Source organism: Microplitis mediator, chromosome 6 (genome assembly GCF_029852145.1).
Source record: "Microplitis mediator isolate UGA2020A chromosome 6, iyMicMedi2.1, whole genome shotgun sequence".
In the NCBI taxonomy this organism is placed as follows: Eukaryota; Metazoa; Arthropoda; class Insecta; order Hymenoptera; family Braconidae; genus Microplitis; species Microplitis mediator.
Window position 1 is genome coordinate 15,027,791 of NC_079974.1, and position 23,584 is coordinate 15,051,374.

The 23,584-nt window shown below is 26.1% G+C and overlaps 1 protein-coding gene across 4 annotated transcripts; it reads left to right on the forward strand.

Annotated features, from left to right (window-relative positions):
- The first annotated feature begins 1,550 nt into the window (after positions 1-1,550).
- LOC130670354 (choline transporter-like protein 1) lies at positions 1,551-23,379 on the forward strand. Of its 4 annotated transcripts, none has more exons than XM_057473731.1 (16): positions 1,551-1,877; positions 13,417-13,601; positions 14,557-14,664; positions 15,209-15,357; positions 15,480-15,560; positions 15,639-15,732; positions 16,143-16,206; positions 16,365-16,473; positions 16,602-16,830; positions 17,657-17,782; positions 17,867-17,973; positions 18,127-18,383; positions 19,843-20,009; positions 20,087-20,179; positions 22,886-22,978; positions 23,063-23,379. In XM_057473731.1, the coding sequence occupies exons 2-16, from the start codon at positions 13,551-13,553 to the stop codon at positions 23,102-23,104; spliced, it is 1,770 nt and encodes a 589-aa protein (XP_057329714.1). In that variant the 5' UTR covers positions 1,551-1,877; positions 13,417-13,550; the 3' UTR covers positions 23,105-23,379. The 4 variants fall into 4 exon arrangements, with proteins under 4 accessions (XP_057329714.1, XP_057329716.1, XP_057329713.1 ...); XM_057473733.1 differs by having other exon boundaries at positions 1,551-1,764; XM_057473730.1 differs by lacking the exon at positions 1,551-1,877 and adding an exon at positions 7,613-7,637.
- Positions 23,380-23,584: the final 205 nt, after the last annotated feature.

The following is a 23,584-nucleotide window of genomic DNA, read 5'->3' on the forward strand; positions in this document are numbered from 1 at the left end:
TTTTCTTTCCGTGAAGTTAAAAATATCAAAAAATAAAGTTATAGAGCGACAACCGCTCAGGGAGTTCGAAAACAGCGGGAAATTTTGAGGTTGGCTGATGGGGTCAACCGGTTTTCAAATATAATTTTAATATTTTAAGCCTCTACTTCATATTAAACTTCGATTCAAGCCAAGTAATTAATTTAAATGCATTAAAATCAACTAAGTGATAGTTATAAAATAATTAAAACTTTTATATTGAAGTAATTGATGAAATTAAAATTGAAGTATTAATTTTTAAAAGTCATAATTATTCATCTTTTCAAATTTTTAATAAACTTTTTCTATCTGTTTTTTATATCAACTCTCAAAGTATCAGTCGAGTAATTATTAAAAGTGACAATTCAACTGCTGTCAGTACATAGACAAAAAAAGTTTTCAAATTAGCTTCGAATACATACATAATATTTAGATTTTTATTTTTCCATTCACAATAGTCACGGCAGGTTTAAATTATTTTATACATCACGATATTTCAGTTAAAAACTTTTGCTGCGTTTATTTAAAATCTAAACTCATAGCTTATTTTAGTTATTAAAAAAAAAATTTCAGACTAACCAACGTTTGGATAATTAGTAAAATAATTACACTACTGAATTCCATAGGTATAAAATACTTTCTATTAAAAAATAGTTACTTATTTTTAAAAAATTACATCAAAGTAAAAGTAATTTATCGCGACACAATTAACAAATAAAAATTATAAAATACATTGATAATTACTGAAATACAAACAAATCAACAGTCCAATTAAAGTGACAAAAAAAATCAACACAATATCAATATAAAATATAATAGTAATAATAAAATAAAAATATACCAAATCGATCGTGTTGATTTTTTGTTAAACGACACGCGTTGTAGGTCATGCATCGCTAAGTGTCTATCGTGCCTCCCTCTCAACGTGTGTCAGAGAGTACAATCCAACGAGAAAATTATACGCCAACGGATGATCAAGAAAAAAAAGGCGAAAAAAAAAAATTAAATTATTTACACAGATTTACAATCCGATTAGCATTTACATGTACATTCAAACAACAAAATGTACAAAAAACAACAGTACATATTTGTATTTCCTCTCTCTCTTTCTCTTTCTCTCCCTCAATTAATCTCCAGTCCTATTTATCTTTACATGTCCTGAAGCAAAGCTAAATGTGTACTCAGAGTTTAAATAAACGTAAAATCTAGTGAAAATCGAGTACAATCAGGTCGTTAAAGTTACATCGGTATCAGGTGGACAAAAGTTTAGGTGCTCAACCGAAAGGAATCGAGGATCGAGTCAAGGACACTAGATTGGTTTGACAATACTGGAGTAAAATGAAACATGAAGACCGAATAGAACTACTCATGAACAAGTATCGAATGCACTTGATTCTATTCCATTGTATTCTATTGTACATAGATTGTGTATATACAATATATTTATGTCTGTATACAAGTACAGTTAGATGTATATATTTGTTCATGTTATTCGCGGTACTTTCATTCTATTCCATTCTACAAACGCGACTCATGACTAACTCTCAACTCGCGTGTGCTCACACATTGGAACGTGTAACGCTTTGCTTGCTCATACGTTTACATTACTTTGTCAGTTGAGTTTCATACTGAGACTCGTGAGGATCATCATTGTAAAACCAGTGTTAAATTTCATTAATCCGATAGTACATTATTATTATTATTATTATTGTAATAACTTCTTTAAGTGATTAAAATATTTAATCGGTAATTATCAATTACTAATCCGTAGTACTGTGATTAAAGTTTTGCCCTAAAAAACTTTTTGATTCTTATTTATAAGTTTTTAAGAGTTTAAGATAAGAGGATATAACAAAATCGTGAGTACAATTGAAAGTAATATAAGTAGAGTGGATAAGGTGTGGGAGGCTTTTGTCGTGTACTTTAGCTACGAAAATAAAAAAGTACAAAAAATATATATAGTATAAGAAATAAAAATTAACTGTAATAAATATACTCGGTACAAAATGCTAATTTATCCCTAGGTTGTTGCACTTGGCAAAAATGTTAAGAATTATTCGTTAAGCAACAAATATAACGCGACGGTACCTTGGCCAAGTTCCATGACTCAATTCTGCATTTTTTTTCTTTTTTATATATCGGCATAACTCTAGTTTTTTTTTTTATTACCGGATTTGATTACGCAATATCAGGCGCACTGGCTGTAGATTGTTGTTATTGAAGATATCATGCAAAAGAATCTTTGTAATTGCACTGTAAAAAATTAGCGGAGTGAATGCGAAGCGGATTACTGCTTATTTATTTAATCTTCTCGGAGTGCAATTCACCCCAAAAGGGAGTTTATTTTAATTTTAAAACTCCAAATCGGAGTGAATTCAGATTGAAATAAAATCCAGACTACTCCGAAATCCTGAGTCAAAAAAAAATTCCGATTTTAGACCTCAAATGTTAGATTTTGAGATTTACCTCAATATGTCTTTACCATTTAAAATTCATATAAATAAGAGTTTGGACAAGTCTCATATTGTACGACTTTTAGGCATAAATGAGATTAACCTCACGTATATATATTTCTTATGGATGAGACCAAAATGAGGTTTACCTCACGAGTAGTTAATTGTTCGATGAGGCCAAAATGAAGTTTGTCTCAAGTATATTTTTTTCTTCAAATTTAAATAAATAAATTTATCACTCAGTTGAAAAATCAAACCCCCTATTTATTCCGTATGCAGAGTGATTTTTTTTAAAAACTCCGGAACTCCTAGTGACGGAGCGAAATCGGATTTGAATAAAGGCCGTAATCACTCCCAATGTTTTTAAATTGTGCTTATTTGTGATAAAAATAATTTTTGAGTACGTGAACGGATGCAAGATAAGATTATCCGAAGTTTGTTAACAAAATGTACATAAAAAAAAAAACAAAAATTATTGTTCAAAATGAAAAAGTAAATTATGATAGATCGGGATGTTAACTTTTGAACTTTTTTAAAATGAAACAGTATCTTCAATAAGAAGTCATAATGAGTAATAAAATAGAGTGTTAAGAAACTCTATTCGGTACAGTAGTTTAAGATATATGTTGCTGGTTCTTCTTATTCTTATTATTATTCTTCTTCTTCGCTCTTTTACTTGTTTTTATTCTTCTTTTGTATTATATTTTTTGTCCCTCTCCGTTGTACGCTGTAAGTTTCATCGACCTCGTGGTGATTTCTTTGTTGAATGCTATGTACACACCCATACGTATATATATGTGCGTTTATACACACACACATGATTTAAGATAGAAGAGAGGAAACTGGGAAAGTCCAATGGCCTTGTATGAAACACTTGGAGAATTCACACTAAAACATTATATTCACGTGAAAAGATGTCAATTTATGTTTTGCTATAAATATATAAAGCTAAACTTTTATATTTATTTATTTTTGTTTTATAACTATTTTATTAAATTACTAGACTACGATAAATAATAAATTTTCTGCATTGAATTCGGTTTTCTGTATCAGACAATTGGTTATTTTTTATTATGATTTTAAATGACGTTTATGGAATATAATAGAAAATATATGACAGAAAACTGTCAAAAATTATTATTAGACGCTAAATTTTTTTAATTTTTGTATTAATTATTTTTGAATTTTTTTGACGTACATTCGAACTGTCACAGAAATATATCATCTTTTTTAAGCTTATTGAGATATTTTATTTTTCAAATATTTATTATTTAAAAAATTTTATTTCCCTGTTTTATTAATTTTCGTTGACTGTAAATGAATGAAAACAAATTTGTCAAGTGTCCTGAATTTTATCGATTCTGATACTCGCGATTACAGAATATTAAAAAAAAAAATCAACACACGCTTAAGTTTGTTTTATTAGTCAATTTGAATTCCCTCGGGTATTTTTTGTTCAATATATCTCTATCAAGGTAAAAGATACGGAAAATCTGATAAAATTTTCAGGGTCTACTAAAAGACCGCTGTTTCCGATTGAAAAAATAACAAAATTAATCCCGCAATTATTCTCAAATTATTCAGAATATTGAATGCTAGTAAATGAAGTAAATAAAAAAAATTGACAGCAAAATTTTTTCATTTTCTTATGTTTTGTTTTCTTTTTCTTTAATTCAAAAAATTTATTTTTTTATTTCATTTTATTTAGCTAAATTTAAATTTATTCATAAAATTGACTTTTCCTCTTATCAACCTTTCAAAAACAGTCAAAGCCATAAAAATATATAAATTTACGTCAAGACATTTCCAATGATATGAAGTTTCAACAGTTTGATTAATTTAATAATGGCATAGCTGTCAGAAAACTTTCTTTATATTCATAACAATTTATATATACATATATATAAATATAAAGTCTAAATTTTTGAATTGTGTGGAGAAATCGGTATGGAAATATTGAATAACGAGAAATGTTATGAATACTATAAATATTTCGATATGATCATGAGAAACGTTTCTCAAAAGTCAATTAAAAATTCAAATTCTTCACCAGTAATCGATAATTCTTCAGCACCTTGTTTCTATCATTGCTTATCACTTGGACTGTACTATCGATTCTATTTAAAGATTGATAATACAGTTCGAAGGTTTAATAATAGAAGTATAGATGTATCATGTATCGCGTTACAAATTCCAAAAGGACATATATTTATTCACTCTTTTAACTTTAGGGAGCTTCCTAGTGCCCAAAGCGTCGTGTAATTTTTTTATATGACGAATTGTTTTGGAGACTTATTTCATAGCTAAAAATTGAAAAACAAATTTGAAAAGCCAAAAGGGCATATAGATTAAATTATGCGTCTTTTTGGCTTTCAAATTTTTTTTTTTTTAATTTGGGTACTAAGGCCAAAAGAGTGAGTAAATATCTTGGGTAGAAAAATTTGATCTGATTTTAGTCTAACTAGACTATATTTGGACTAATTGGTCTGTATTTGAACTAATTGATCTGTTTTCAATTTGTATGATAATTCTAAGCTGTTTTTGATCTAAAGACAATAAAAAACAGACTAAAAAATACATAATAGGCAGAAAAAGTCTAATTTTGGTCAGAATAAAAACAAAAAAAAGCAAAATATTTTGAGAAAAAAGTCTGATTTGATCTACAGGCGACCAAAACTAGACTAAAAGTGATTGAAAACAAATCTGAAAATAGTCTAAATAAGGAATAGTACAGCCAAAACTCGATTAAATTTCCCATGTTAATTGAAGACAAATAAAAAGTCAAATTGAATAGAAATAACTTAAAATTTGTATTTTATTTAAAACAGATCAAATTTTTCAACCCGGGATATAAGTCTTTTTGAAATCAGTAACTCGATATATATATAGTATAATTTTTTAACTGTGTCGAGAAACCAGTATGGAAATAATTAATAACAGGAAATGTTATGAATGCCATAAATATTTCGATGTGATCATGACAAAAGTTTCTCAAAAGTCTATTAAAAATTTATATTCTTCACTAGTATCAATAATTCTTCAGCACTTTCATTCTGTCATTGCTTATCACGAACTGTACTATCGATCTTAATTAAAAATTGATAATACGGTTCAAAGATTGAATAATATGAGTAATGACATATGCTGGTGATTAGTTAATACAATTAACCAATAAAGTATTGGAATAATAATCGTTGAAATTTCATGTAAATTTAATTTAATAATTTAAATTAAATTTCGTGTTTGAAATAGAACTAATATAAAATGTACTAGAACTTCTGAGTTATGATCGGGTTCAATTTCAAAAGTGTTTGACAAACAATGCGATCGGCCAAAGTTGTAACCGGATCTCCAACAGTCTTTGTTGAAACTTCGATACATATTAAGATTCGGATCAAAGTTAGCATAAAATAAAGCTGAAATATTTTTAATTTCATTGTTAAATAAATAAAATTAAATTAAAAAAAAACAAATAATAAGTATCAAATTTCACAGTTAATTAATAACGATTATTGTTTTATTTGAAAAATATTAAATTAAACAATCAAATACTCAATTACAAAGTTTGATTATATAAACAGTTTCGATTTGACTTGTTGAAAGTATATGTATATCAGTAATTAAGAAAGTTTACGATGGTAAATCTTTATTCAACTTGAACCTCTCTGTTGATCATTAAGGATAAGAAAAAAAAAATCAAATAAAAACTATTGGAAGAGTTTATGTTATTATTCATCGGAAATAATTTTATTGTGCGCCATTGAGTTTTCTGTACAGTTAATGTTTATAGTTTGCGCATTAACTTCTGTGCAACTTTAAGTTATAACATGTAATCACTGTGACAAGTATCACACCAACAACTTCACTTTTACGTTATATTATATATTACATTGCATTACAACTCTCATTTCAAATATAACTTCAGATGCAAGACAGAAACAGACGCTTGAGAGATCAACTTTAGTTATGAGTTCAAAATAAAAAATATGAAATAATAAAAAAATAAGATGTAATATAATACGAAATTATATAAAAAGTATTTACGTTTGTAAAATAAAAAAACCTGCGTGACAATATTATATGAAATATGACACAAACTGTAGTAATGACGTCAACAGTTAAAGAGAAAAATGTTAGTACGTTATATATATATATATATATATATGTATATATATGAAGTAGGGTGTAAGGGATGTTTTTAGGTGGCAGGTGTTCACATATACCTTCCGTTACACACAACTTTCCCCTTTATATATAAATATATATGTGTGTACAGTATATATGTTTGTACATAAGCACAATAATACATTTCGCTTCACATAATTTTTACCTATGGGTCTCCAACACTTTTTTGTGAACCTTCTAGCAGTTCACAACGTCCATTTACTACTGGAAAAGTTTTATTTATCATTTTTATTATTATATATTTAAGGTTTATATACAATACGAGATGAAATATTTAAAAAATGAGTACAAGTTGAAGTGAATAAAATTTTTAATAAATTATTACACAGTCGAGACTACCGTTTTTTTTTTTTGTTTGTTTTTTAATGTTTCATTTAAAGTTCTTGAAATGTGTTTTCATTTATTTGTCACGCTAAATAAGTAAAAAATATTCTCGTGTTTCCACTATGCAAAATTAAACGATTCAATTTTTATCTTACATTTGCAACTCTTGAAAAAAAAGTTTAATAAAGAGATAAATTTCATGTAAAAAAAATATTTGCTTTTAATTTTATAATGAACATTTTTTTTAATTATACGTGGCTATATATACACAGTTTTAATGAAAAAAATAGATTTTTATTGATAGATTTATTTGAACAGTAAACCAAAAAAAAAAAAAACATAACTTTTGATAATTTGATTTTAAAACAAATGTTTGGTTTTAATTTTTTAAAGGTTTTTTTTTTTTTAATTGTTATTAAATTTATTGACGTGATAAAATAATTGATTAATATTTCCGACAAACATATCTAGTGTAAATAAAAAAATGTTTGCTCTGTTGTTCTAGTGATCGCGATCAATAACTCATTTTTGTACAATAGAGTAAAAAAATACAACTAAAGTGTGTACTAATAATTGAACATTTGGTCAAAGGTTATTTTAGTTTGTGAATTCAATCAAGGTTACATTTACTGTATTGATTATTAAGGATGATTATTGGTGAGTCATGAAAAATAATTTGCAAACGCAAGTATTTTCTTTCATTAATATTGAGGTCAAACAATGTGACAAGAACCCCACCCGCAGAAGGACAAAGTAGCATTCACATAAAAAGATGTATTACTCTGCAATTGCTCTCTACGTTTTCTGCATGTCATATATATTTGTATATCCTTATATATATACATAGTAACATAAAGAGAACCGACGTGAATACGTGACTAGATTTTAAAAAAGAGATAAAAGTCAACAGTCTTATTTACTAAAATATTCATTGGAATATTATTCATTCATCATTTAATATGTATATATATATATATATATATCTATATATATATATATATATAGATATAAATATCTGATATCAAATTTATCCTTAATCTTACATATCATACATAATAACGCGACATAAAATTTATCTTTTAATATACATCGGCACAAATAAAATTTTAGTTAAAAAGTTTTTTTTTTCTGCAATTTAAAATTTTCTTTAATTCGTTTAAATAAAAATATTTTAAAAAAAAGTTTTCATTAGTATCACGCATTTTCAGTGATAAATATTTTCAATTTACCACAGCTTTGATTGTCATAAATTATAAAATTTGTTTGAATATCATTTATACGATGAATTATATTCTATTCGAAATCTAAATTAAAATAAAATGATTCAGCGAATAAAATATTTTAAAAACCCTCATATTTATATTATTTTCTAAACGTTACCATTTTTTCTTGCCTTATAATATATCTTACAGCTAAAGATTAAAGCCACGAGTTGTAGACGACTATCAAAATATATATGATAATTTTGTCAGTAATACAATAATTCGCACAAAGCACAAAGTATTGCATCAAAGGTTAATAATTCAACGGATAACTGAGTGTAATTTGACGTAATTTCCTTTATGAGAATCATTACAAGCATAACAATATTACTGGTTAATTCACATTCATTCACGCCCATAAGAACGCCCGCATGATTGAGTATATTTGTGTGTCTCTTTAATGATATGTTTTAGCTGTAGTTGCGTGCTACCCTGATTACAACCATATATATATGTATATATATATATATATATATATATATATATATATATATATATATATATATATATATATAAATATAAATATACATATATGGACTATTGCAGACTCGGTCACGACACAACACCCGTTTGTATTTATTTTTTTTTTACTCCTTTTTTTACGAACCCGTGGCAACAAAACAATTACCTCTCGTTTTCTTTTCCTATTTTTTATCCAGCTTGGTTTTGTATTTTATTTTATTTTATTTTTCACCCGTTCTGGAGACATGTCTGACCCAGTTCCATGAACGCGCTAGTTACCGACTTTGCCAAAGAGTACTTAAGGGATATATGTCAAAGAGATCCTGGAAGTAGATTAAAATATTTTTCCCATGTCGTACAGAGTGACTTAAAGCTCAAGTAGAGCTCTAGTCATTTTTCTAATAACCGGTGTATACCATATATTTTTATTTATATATTTTATTTTAATATCATGTACTTAACTCTTGCATACATGACGCAATAAATATATGATGCTATTTTTTTTATACGATTTTAATATTCAAGTACTTATGTAAAAAAAAAAAAAAAATAACAAAGCATATTTTCTTTTTGTACATGAGTATCATGTAAAGTAGAAATGAATTTTTAACTCAATAATACGCATGATAAGAATTAAAAATTTAAAAAAATACTGATATAAAAATAAAGGTTAATTAAACAATTAAGTTTTTTTATGTCAAGTAATTTATTTCTTCTTGCAAAGAGAGTTTACAATTTAGTTGTTTTATGTTATATCAAGTTTTTTTATATTTTAAATGCTATACAATTGTTTAATAAAAAAAAACACTACTAAGAAAAGTTAATTAATTTTTCATCCAATTATGTAACATTTAACTTATTTCTTCATTAATTAATTATTGAATGCGTGTTTTTCTTCTTTTTATATTGTTTTTCCTTGCAGTTGTTTTTTTTTTTTTTTATTGTTCTTACTTTTGTTTCTGAATATAACCACTCATACTCCAAAATGAATAGTCTGTATGTTCAACTACTTTAGCTGTTCTTTCAAAGAACTTTGAGTAATTTAAAACCTCAGTGCTTGGTTAAATTTATTTTACGTGGATAGAAAGTAGTTAGGGATTAAAAAAAAAATAAAAATAACATTTTTTAGCTCATAAAAGTACAAATTGAATTAATAACGCTTTGTTAATTACAATAAAATATATCATTTCATTTTTGTAACATTCAACACTTGTTATATTTCACCACACAATACGTAAAATAAAAAAAGTTAAGAAAAATATTTTTAAAAAACTTTTAAATCGATGAAATAAATTTTAATCTTAAATTAATAAATCAATAGCTATTAACTTATTACCACTAATGGTCGAGGGTGATTAAAAAATCATTAAGCGGGTATTAGTAATGCCATCACTCTTATCAATGTTGGTCATATTTATTTGAAAAAAACTAAGAAGAAAATGTTTTAATTCCCTAGCGGATCCGAATTGCAGGAAATTACGATAATTCCCGTAATTTACGATATTTTACACCACATTACGGTAAAGTACGGCATTTTACGGCGAAAGTACGGTATTTTACGGCAAAGGTACAGTATTTTTACCGTAAATTTGCTGTTAAAGAACGATAATCTACTGTAAAATTACGGCAAGCCTGCAATATTTTATTGGAAAGTAAAGTATTGCACTGTCAAAACTGTAAAAATGCCACAAATTATGGTAAATTTCCGTGATTCGCCGTAAATTACCGTACACTACGGTAAATTACGACCAAATGAAGTAAATTACGGTAACGTACCGTGATTCAGATCCACCAGAGAAAAAATTGATATTTACAACAATACATTATAATGTACAACCTTACAACTATAACCTGCGAAAACTAAATAATTTTATATACAATTTTATATTTACACTACAATTGACATCATAATATTTGTAAGTCGATTATTTTTTATTAATGATTGTTATTCTTAAGCTTATTATATTATATATATATATATACATTTTATAATAATTGTTTGTTAAAATTTATTGTATTTATTGTACAGAAACAAGGTTCTGAAAATGTTAAAAATATTTAAAGAAACGTTACCACTGAAAAAAATCAGAAGTGAATTCGGAGTTAATACGAATTTTATTTAAATCCGAATTTACTTGGATTTTCCGAATTTTTAAAAAGATCACTCCGAATACGGAGTAAATAGGGAGTTCGTTTCTTCATCAGAGTGATTTTGGAGTGATCTGGAATTCATTTTTCTCCGATTCGGAGTTTTATTATTGAAATAAACTCCCTTTGGAGTAAATTTTAGTATATTAAATAAAAAAACAGTATCCGGTCCGCATTCACACCGAATTTAATCTGTTTTCACTCCAAAATTTTTTTACAGTGTAGTAGTTTATTGTATTTAATGATTGTAAGTGACAGACAAATAACAAGTAATTTATTACAAAGTCATTGACCTTTTTATGTACCATAAAATAATTTGAGATTTAATCATATGGACACACGATTAAATATGATAAAAGTTTTAGTTATATTTTCATGATCGCGTGTTGCATTCAATGAACTCAAAGTACAGAATATATATAACATAACATAATAATAATAAAAGTCGTGTTACGTTATGGATTATCAAAATGAAAGAGTTTGAAAGTGGAAAATAAGTCATGTTTAATATCTCAAAGCCTCATGGTCACATTTACTCGCTTCAAACTGAAACGTGACATTAATATAAATTCTCGAACAAATAGATATTGGGTTTATGTGTGAATCGATGTATGTAATCGTGTGTGAAGGTGTGAGTACGAGTGTGGATGTAATTTTAAAAGAATATTGATAATATCAACACAACTACGGGCGGTAGAGTCTAAAGCGAAGAGAGTATATAGACAAGACTATCAATTCCAATTCTCTCCGGATAACAGTGATTAAAGTAATAGTGTATAAAGCTTACAATAGGTATCAAAACAAAGAAGCCTATACGTTACAATATAAACGGATATTAAATTATCTGATAAAAGATTTACTTTTTTCTTTTCTTTTTTTATTCCAAATTCATAGAATTTTTTGTCTTAATCTAATGAAAATAATTCGATTAACTTTGATATAAATAATACTTTATATATATATATATATTTTATTGGGAATCTATCTTTCATAAATATAATTTTCAATCTGATAATATTTTGTGTTGAAATTTTCTTCACAACTTTTAATTAAACAAAATTTATAAAATTAACGAGAAATACAAGCGAGACAAAAATGCTTTAATCCGACTATGGTATAAAATAAATAATTAAAAAAAAATTTTAATTACACGTAAAAAAAATGTCTTTTGTAATTTTTTTTGCGGTGAATTTTACAGCGAGTAATACCCGTAAAATTGATGATAAAATAAATATTACACGAATTTCCGGCTAACGAGTAAATCTCTAGAGAAAATTAAAAAAAAAAGTTTTTATAATAAAAAATGAATAATAAAAAAAAACGTAAACGATACGTCGATCGCCGGAATGTCTTTTGCCGCTGGCTCATTTATCAATAAATAATTCACATAAAACTGGTGGATCCGTCACGAAGATAAGGTCCTATCTATCTATTTATATACGTATATATATATATATATATATGTATATATATATATATGTATATATATAGATAGATATATGTATATATATAGATAGATATCGAAAGAGCCCGAGAACGTCAATATCACGGATTAGCCGTTGCAGTAGTGACAGAATAGAGACACATAGAGAATAAACGAACAGCAATGCATACCGCAGTAGCAACAAAACACAAAATAAAATAGTACGTACACAAAAGTCTAGTTGTCTATGAATTAAAATAAAAAAAAGTACCGAGGGAAATGTCAAACGAAGTGTCAATTAAAATTTAATGAATTGAACCGAATGATAAAAAATTTTTTAATCAATTTAATTTTTTCGAGTGTTTCGAAAATTTATTAAATAAAAAGACAACAAAATAGGTTGCTATGAAACTGGATAAGTCACGCAGGTGCACAATCGCGTGAGCATATATGAACTTGTTATATGTATATATGTTGGTAGAGTTTGTTCAATGCTGCATCGATCGTAGCTTCCTTTTCCGCTTCTCGGTTTTAGCAATTCTTGCCAAGATAAAAGTAGTACATGGTCCACCATCTTACGACGATTTACCATGTCTTACTTAAAAGTTATCGTACTCCTTATACACGCGTCCTTGCGCGCCCTTTCTTAATCTCAAAGATACCTACAATACCTCAGTACTCGTCTTGTATACTTGGTATTGATGTTACGTAGAGTAGTAGTCGTCGTCGTCGTTTAGTAATAATAATAATAATAGTAGTAAAGCAATTTACCAACACCAATATAAGGAGTTTAGACTAGGAATAGTATACCAGTAGTGCAATTACTCGGTGTCCTATAGTACCATCCACGCACACTCGACTAGTAGTTGAATCGCGCGCCTGTCCGGACCAACAATCCACAGGAGATACTCCTATCCTGGTATAGTGCTACTACTGAGATACAGATTAAATCACAGCTGGGAATCTAAAATCGATAGCAACTCCAAAGTAATTATTAGCCGATTAAGAGACATCTTCAAAATATACGATGAGAATGTTCATCATGATCCTTGTTACGTTGAATTGGACAGAGTGAGCAGTTTATCGGAGGATAAATTGGATTTAACGTTTATACAGTAGACATTGCTTTTGTGGATTACAGATAATAGTGAAGGAGACGGCAAGAGGAGAGACAAAACTGAGACTACCAATGGTGATTGTCATCAGGAGATCAAAGTAACTGACTCTCGTTGTTTGGATATATTTAATTCGATAAAACGTATTATTTTATTTAAAATGGGCTGCTGTGGATGTGGAGACGATGATTCTGCTAAAATAGAACCTGGGGTAAAAAAATTTATTATTCATATTTTTATAAATTTCATTTAATTGTTTCATTTCGAAATCGATTTTTCAAAATTTAATTATAAATTAACTTGAGAAATATATTCTGATTTATATGATAATTCAATTATTTAACGAAGTAACTTTAATTTTTTTTTTAGACTGATTAAAATTATTTTTCAAATAACAAAGTTTGAAATAATTAAAGTTAATTTTCTATATAACTGTTAAATTTTTTTAATTAAATATTTTTTTGTGTTGTAAGCTGTGGCTTTTAAATTAAATATGCGAATTTAAAAGTAATGTAAATATATTTATCATAAGATCCATTTAAATAATTCATTTATTCATTAGTATTTTAGTGGAAAAAAATAAAAAAAAATTAATTAAATTTTATTATTTAATGGCTGTCAATTGGGAATTAAAATTTTAAGCATTTTACTTTTTCGCATTTAGTTGACCTTAATTACGAGCCAACTAACCGAATATATTTTTATATTTATTCAAATTTATTGATTTAATGTCTGTATTTATTAAATTTAAAATTTAAATATTTAATTCGAGCTGAAATCACCATTAAAAAATGTTTATATAACTTAATAATCCCGAAACAATTGAATATGATTTAAAGCCAAAATATAAACATAATAAATACGAATTATCGATATTGAATCAATTGTTTAACCACAAAATGAAATATCTAACAGAATTAATATTGAATAAATATAATAAATTATTAAACAATAGCAATTAGTGATTGCGCATAATTATAATATTACAAGGATCAACATGGTAACGAGACAGCAGCCTACGCCGGTTGGTTTATTCATGATCATCAAATATTTACTAGCAATTTCATTTCTAATTGTGACCTGTTGGATATATCAATAACCAACAGAATTATCTATCACTACTGTTCTGCTCATTTTTTAATTTCATTATTTTTTAATACTTTTAGAGCCCAGAACGAGAGTCATCATTTTCAGAAGTCGAAGTCTTTGCTAAAAACCGCTCTTGTACAGATTTACCGGCACTTTTAATTCTTGTTCTACTTATCGGTGGTTATGTAAATTATTTACTTATTTATTTATTTAAGGCCATTCTCAGACAGTGCCCCCTCCCCACTTTTTTTAAATATTCAATGACTCAATTCTAATGAACGTATCAAATTTTGATAATTAATTAAAAAAAAATTAAAGCATTAATTGAAAAAAGAGCAACGCAGTTACAATTTCGCGAGACTGATTTTAAAAAAAATTATTTAGTTGATATTAATTAGAAGTTCAGCGAAATTTGGAAAATAAATTTCAGTAAAATCTTCATGTCAACGTTATAATTTTGAATGTCAAATTTTGTAAGGTAAAATTTATTTACCAAATTTCGTTTAACTCCTAATTGATAACAACTGTCAGTAATTTTTTTAAAAATCTATATCTCGGCGAAATCATATCTGCGTTTTTGAAGTTAATTAATAAAATTTTTATACTCTTATGATAGATTAATTTCATTAAATATTTTTAAAAAGTGCAGGCACTGTCTGAGAATGCCCGCCAAAAATTCCTCAATCGTAATTTTAAATATTTACTTACATACTTTACTTTTAATTACAGGGATATTTTGTAAGTGCAGCAGTAAAAAAAGGTGACCCTTTTCGACTTTGGAATGGATATGATGACTGTGCTAATGTCTGTGGTCGAATTACAAGTAGAGAATCGAATCCAGAGTTTTCATGTAAAGGCGCTGACTTGAGGAGATTTGGGTTATTATTTTCTTTTAAATTACCAGACTTTAAATAAAAAATAAAAACAAACAAACAATTATTATCAAACTTTCTTCTGTAATTATCAATTAATAGTTTTGTTTATTTATCATTAAATATAGTTATCATTACGCTGAATTTGGGATAGACGGAGTCAAGTCTCGTAAGTGCATTGAAAGTTGCGATAACTTGGGAAATGAAACGTAAGTTAGTTTTAATGTTATAAAATAATTGGAATAAAAAAATGTAAAGTATCTTTAAGGATTAATTATTTTTTTTAGCATACGATTTTTAAATCGTTGCATCGTTAAAAGTAATGGAAATAATCCTGCAAACGCTTTACTAAATAATCTGGGTGTTAAAAATTTTTTTAACGTAAGTTACTTTATTATTAACATTTATATTATATGCAATGATATATTTATAGTAATTAATATATATTAATTTAATTAAGAATTTTAATTAACAGTACATACAAATAATAGTTAATTAATATTTATTGCTAAAAATTATTTCGTATATTTAATAAAAAATTTATTGACGTTGATTGAAAATATAAGAGAAAAAAATATGAATATTTACAATCATAAATATTAGATAATAACTAATTTAGTGGAATGTCAATTTTCAATGCAAACAATTATTGACTTTTTAATGGCATTATCAGAAAACAATATGGGATTAAAAATAAAAAATGAAACAATATTTTATATTTTAAAAAACAAGTATATTAAAAAATTACTGTCAATTAAAAATGCAATTTCACGTTGACAATACGATTACAGGAAGCCGCAAATGATTTGAATATTGCATGGAGAGAATTGATTTACCTGCTATTAATTGCTCTCGGTAGGTAATTGATTTAAAATATGCATCAATTACTATTACATTTTAAATAATAACGTATATCGTATAGAATGTATGTTATTATTCAAAATCCAACGTTAATAGTAATAATAATCTATACATATTTTTTTTTATTTTTAATATCCGGAATTCATGTACAGCATCATCCCTCTGTATTCTGATTGCTTTCCGATACATCGTACAATACGTCATATTCATTGTTCTAAGTGGTGCAGTTGTCATCTCCATTGCTGGGACAATTTATCTCTGGTATAATATCCGATGTCTTTTCAATATTCCACTTTACAATAATAACTCCCACTGGGAGTCGCATTAATATTGCCTGATGATAAACAGCAATCAGTACACATTTTGTATTATTATTATTATTATTGCAGGTTGCTGTGGCACTTTGAAAGAAAAGATGTTATGTCTGGTAAAATAGACGAAGAAGAAGGACATGTGCAAGCATATTTAGTATATGCTATTTTAATGTCAATAGTTGCTGTTGTAACGCTTCTTGTAGTACTTGTCATGCGAAGCAGAATAGCTCTCGTTTCCCAATTATTCAAAGAAACTGGTAAAGCCATTTATTCAATGCCTGGACTATTGTTGCAACCAATATATGTATGTAAATTTTTTAATTATTTTTTGCACACCTCAAGCGAACGCGCTGTTTGTGTCTTATCTTACACAGAAAAAAAACAATTTCTTGGCGCAAAAAGTTTTACTCGCCCCAAAAAGATTTTTAATTGTCAGGCAAGAAATTTTTTTTAGTCTCAAGAAAGTTTTTCTCTTCAATTTACAATACAAAATATTTCTTGCGCCAAAAAATCCCTTTTTTTTTGTGAACGATCGAAATTATTTTTTCGACTAATTCACTTACGTCAATTCATCTCTACACTTTTTCAATTACACTAAAATGGGTTAAATTGTATACTAGTACAAAGATACTTTATTAAGGACTAATTTCGAATCGGTATTAAGTCAATTCATTATTCCATTGATTTAAAATTAATTATTTTAATCCTCGAAACCAGGGCTGTCAATTTTGCTGTATGAATCTTCGGAACCACGATAACTTTCGAAGTATTAATAAAAAACAAAACGGGTAATTCTTTAAAAAATTATCTGTCATTTTTCATTTTTATTATTATTAATTTTTCTTTTTTTCTCTACTAATTACTGGCAGCAGTACTAGTGTGACGATAAGATTAAAAAAGGAAAATTGACATATAAAAAACAGCCGAAATATTTGAAAAAATTTTAAATAATAAAAATTAATAAAAAAAAAAGATTAAAATAACAATAAAAAATAGAATAATACTACGAATTATTATGAGCGATTGAGGTGTGCACCTTTTGATTTTCCATTTTTTTTTTTTTTTTTTTTTTTTTTTCATCACCATAATTTATTCATTTACAAGGGTTATTTTTTTCTACTTATTTTTAGACTTATATCATTATCAGCGCTTCACTTATCGGTTGGCTTTACGTGATGCTGTGGATTGAAAGTGCCGGTGATCTTTATAAAAATAAAAAAGGCCATTTTCACTATAAAAAAAATGGTTTACTTGAGGTATAAAAACTACTTACTGTATATTAAATAATAATACTAATAAATTAATAAATAAAAACAAATGAATGAATAAAAATTTAACAGGGCGCAAGATGGTACAATATCTTCATGTACTTCATTATGATGCAATTTTACCTCGGTTGTCAGCACATGATCGTAGCTGGTGCAGTTGCACGTTGGTTTTTCACAAGGTAATTTAATTATAAATAATATTTCAATTAGTTTAATTAATATTTATCCAGTTAATCCTTGGCCTTAAAGTAAATATTTAACACGTGCGCTCTAATGTTTTATTCAAAATTAATTAACATTAATTAATAATAAATTGTTTACTTTATTTAAAGGGACAAAAAACATTTGTCGATGCCAGTAACACGTAGTACATGTTCATTAATACGTCATCATCTTGGTACTGTTGCATTTGGTTCGCTGATTATAGGCATTGTTTCATTTCTAAGAGCTATTTTTGCTTATACAGCAAAATATCTTCAAAAATATGACAATGCATGGATGAGAGCTCTTTTATGTTGTTGTCATTGCTGCTTGTGGTGTTTAGAAAATGTCCTTAAATTTTTAACACGAAATGCTTACATCGAAACTGGTTAGTTCATATATTATATTAATATTTTTTAAAAACTCAACAATAATTTCTTTAATTTAAGATGTACAGAAAAAAAAAAATAACTTTTTGGCGCAAGAAAAATTTTTCATTATGAATTAAAAATGAAAATTTTTTAGAAGAAATTTTTTTTTGCCCACAGAAAAGTTTTTCTCGCCTCAACAAATTTTTTTTTTTCTAATTCGTAATGCAAAAATTTTCTTGGGGCGAGTGAAAATTTTTTATGCTAAGAAATTATTTTTTTCTGTGTATACTTTCGAAAAATGAATTATTGAAATTCAATTACAAATATAGAATTTCACTAATTCAAAGTGACAGTCGTACCAGTTTTTGAAATAAGTAGTGTGACTATCACTCTAAATTAGTGAATATTCAATCATTTTCTCTAATTGAGTTTTATATAACAGTGTAATATATCACATTGTCAGTTTCGCTGGATATTTTATCAACAAAATTATTTGAAGACATAATTTATTTATGCTCGTATCGATTTAGTGGACCAGTCGTTTTAAATTTATCAATTGATGCAGGTAAAAGTCATCAGAGATTAAAGACTTGTATTTTAATTCATATTACATGAATGTTAAAAATAATATATTCCAGCCAATACACGAATTCATAAATGAGTTTCAGGTTTTAATTTATAATCAAATATGTATCATTTTTTTTAAACACAATATATTTTATTAGTAATTATAAATATCAAATTAAAGTTTAATTATCTCACAACCAAAAAAAAGTTTTTAAACTTTTTTGTAGTATAAAAATTTATAAAAAATAATTTTTAAATTAACTTTGAACGAAAAAAAAAATTGTTGAATCTTCTAATCTCCAAAACGTGACAACGATGAACTTTTTCAAACATTTTCTAAATTTTTGTAAACTCAAAAGAAAACTTAATGACTTAGTACAATTAAAATACAGTCGAAAAAAAATTTCAGAAATAGTTGAAAGTCATCTTTTTCCGGCCGTATTTTGCCCTGAAAAAAAAATTACAAAATTCACAATTTTTAATCGAGAATCGAAAGTTCACGAGAGTCTAAAATCGTTCATTTATAGTATTAAGTAAATTGTTTTCTTCTTTGTATTTTCAGAAGTTCAAAAATCGTTTAAAAAAAGTCCGTCGTCGTGTCACGTTCTATAGTTCAGAATAGAAATTCTTTTACACGGGTAATATGATAAAATTGAATGGTATTACTTAATGAAATAGGCAATTAAAGTGAATCATATTAATATGTACAGTAGATGACAACTAAATCAAAATACTAATCAGCTTATTTACTAAGATGTCTATAATTACTCTAAATAGTATCAAGTTAAATGAGAATCGCGGTGGAAATTTGATTTGAAAAGGATATTTGACCAATAAAAAATCGATTATTGTTTACTATAATTACAATAAAAACAAAAAAAAATGTATTGATAACAATGATTATTTCAGCTATTTACGGTTGCAATTTATGTGCTGGAGGTAAAAAAGCATTCCGAGCACTTACGGACAATATATTACGAGTAGCAGCTATTAATAGTGTTGGAGATTTCGTATTATTCTTGGGTAAAGTACTCGTTGTTGCGCTTACTGTTGTTGCCGGTGTTTATTTGATTCAGGTAAAGAAAATAATTTTTTATTGTTATTTATTTATATCTGATATCTAATTATTGATTTATTGGTTTTTTTAATCAAGAGAAAAGATGGATTGCGCCATCCTTGGGTACCAATAGCTCTTGGTGGACTATTTGCTCTTCTCATTGCCCATTGTTTCATTTCAATTTATGAGGTAACCCTTTTTTATATTTATTATTTATACTTTCCGTATCAATCTCTTATTCTATTGTTTATAAATCAACTCTATTGAATTTAACTCTCATTCGTAATAAAATATAGATGAATCAATTTTATAAATAAGTTCGTTTCATTCTTTACTACGAATTACATAAATAATAAATTTAATCCTATGACAGCTACAAATTTATTTCTTACTGAAAATATAATTTAATTTCCTTCGATTTAAGATATTAAAAATTTATAACTTTATATCTTTAAATTATGTAAAAAAAAAATTCATTTAGTTTTTCTATACTTGAAAACTTCGTGGATTATTTATATTTAAATCGACATATAGATACATAAATTTTTTTTTAATACTTACATTTAAATTTTGTTGTACACTAAAGAATCAGGATTCAATTTGAAGTGATTACGGAATTTATTCAAATCCGCATTCACTCCGATTTAAAGTTTTAATTTTAAAATAAACTTCAGTGAATTTTACTCCAAGAGAATTAAACAAATAAACAGTCATCTGCTCCGCATTCATTTTGAATTCACTCCAGATTTAATCCGCATTCACCCTGCATATTTTTTAGTATAGAAGTGAAATATTAATTAGACAAGATAAAAATATATAAGAAATGTCACTTAAAAGTACTCCTATTTTAAATATTTATGAATTTTTAAGTGAAATATCTTGTCCTAAAAATTTAAATATTAACATTTGAATTTAATATCAAAACAATTTTTAGACTAAAATCAATTTTCTTTAACTACATAAGATATTTCAAATTTATAAGTTTATGTCTATAAATTATTAAAAGAAAAAATTCATTCGGGTTTTCTATACTTTAAAAACATGGATTATTTATACTTCAATGGACTGTATTCGATTGGTAAAATTATAGAATTTTTTTAGCTGAATTTTTTTTTTTTTAACATTTCAATTCCAATGATATTTTATTATAGAAGTGAATTATTTATTTGAAAAGATAAAAAGATACGACAAATGTCATTTATAAATAAAAATAATAATCTGCCATATTAAATATTTATGAGTTTTTAAGTAAAATATCTTGTAATAGAAATTCAAATGTTAACATTAAAATTTAATAACAAAACAATTTTTAGATTAAAATCAATTTTTACAAATTATTAAACTCGATTCTGTTGACTATTTTTAGATGCTATCATTAATATTAGAGAAATTTTTTAGCAGGTGTAATTTATATCTATAATTTATAATAAACTAATAAAGAAAAGTATCTCTTATCTCAAATTTTATATTTCACATCTTTATTGAGAGCACTAAAGCTTAATTAAGAATTTATATTCTAATTAACTTAATGTTTCTATTTTACTAAAGATAATTACGATTTTATCTTATATATTACCTGAGTAAATAATTACATGGCATCCATACATACTATTATTTAACACCAACTATAATGTACAATACGTGATAATTAAAAAGATAAATTTCAAAATATAAAATATAATCCTGAAGTTAGCCGACGTCTGATAATTTTTCTCAAAACGACAAATTATTCAAAAAAATATTTTAAAAAATTGCGCCTCTAAATTTTTTCATTTTCTACAAGCGCATATTTTTAGTTTTTTTTTTTTTTGTAATGAATTAGTTGAAAAAAAATTCGAAAATTGTTAAGTGTCTGCAAATTTATGATACTGAAGTTAGCTGACGTCTAATAATTTTTGAATTTCTATCAAAACGATAAATTACAAAAAAAAACATTTTAAAAATTGCACTTCTAGTTTTTTTCATTTTCTACATGTGCATATTTTTTTTTTTTTTTTTTGTCATTGATTTGTTGGAAAAAAAAACCCGAAAATTGTTAATTATCTACTAACTTCAGGATCGTGAAGTATAATACTGTGAATTGAGGGTAATTTTGACATTGCCATCCACTTTTTTTAAAAATTCAATGACTCAACTGTCAGATTGTATTAAAATTTATGAGTGTAAATGTAGCAAATATGAGACAATTTAGGAATTTTAAATAAATAAGGACCAATTTTTCAAACCTGGTTTATTTTTAATCCGGGTTTTAATTATTATTGCTGGTATATCTATATATATTATCAATGTATATCTATATAGATATACTATCAATATTAATTTACACCTGAATAAGAGAAACTCGGTTTGAAAAACTGGCCCTAAATAAATTAATTAAAACATTGAAATTTAAATAAATGCGTGTACTGATTTTTCAATTATCTAAATACGCATTTAAAAATTTTTTTTATTTTTATTTATTCATTTATTCAAAAATTTAAAAAATTGCCAATCACCAGCTATAATTGATATCAACTGTAAGTAATTTTTTTTTTAATTAATTAATAAAATTTTAATACCGAAATGGCAGCTGAAATAGAATATTTTCAAAAAGTGGGGGGTATTGTCTGAGAATGCCCTTAAATTGACGTTTTCAGTAGAAAATTCAACCCGGTATTTTTTTTTAAATTAATTTTCTACAATTCCTTTTGGCAGAAAAAATTTCTTTGGAATCTGATAAGAATTATGGGTGCTGTCAACATTATGTCAAAATTTTCTGAAAATTGTACTCTGAGTACACATTGAATAATTCAATTTCTATGAAATTTACTCAAATATATCTCTATAGAGTTTTATTACTGTAACAGACGATATAAAAAAATTCATTTATTTGATTAATTAATCTGTCAATTTCAGATGATCATCGATACGATATTTATATGCTTCTGCGAAGATTGCTCGCGAAATGATGGAATAAGCCGTCCATATTATATGAGTCGTGGTTTGATGGTAAATAAATTTTTAAAAAATCAATATTTATCCATTAGTCGTCTGATAAATTACTAAATTAAAAAATATTATCATTTATTTCAGGAGTTTGTAGAAAACAGTAAAGAAGCTTTAAAAAAGCTTTAAATACTCCGTGTTCTTCATAAAGTGCTTCTACTTCAAAATATAATTATTAATTTAACATTTAAATAATTAATAGAGTAAAGACTGAAAATATAAATATATTTTTGTCTGCATTTGCCGTGGAATTTAAATAACACGTATTACCAAAGCACAATCTTTAAGTAATGGAGTGATGCGTCTAAATATTCTAAAAATATTTAAATATTTACGATGTTGGTCTTTTTTTTAAGACAACATTTTTTAATGTGATGTTTCAATACAGACAATGAAAGTAAAAAGAAGAAAAAATATATATATATATATATTTATATTTTTAACTCTACCGTACACAGAATCAAAAATTTCTTGGCGCAAAAAAAATTTTCATTTGAATTGAAAACAAAAATTTTCGCGCACTTAGAAAAATTTGTATCTCCCCAAGAAAATTTTTGTTTTCAATTCGTAATGAAAAAAATTTCTTGGCGCCAAAAAAGTATTCATTTG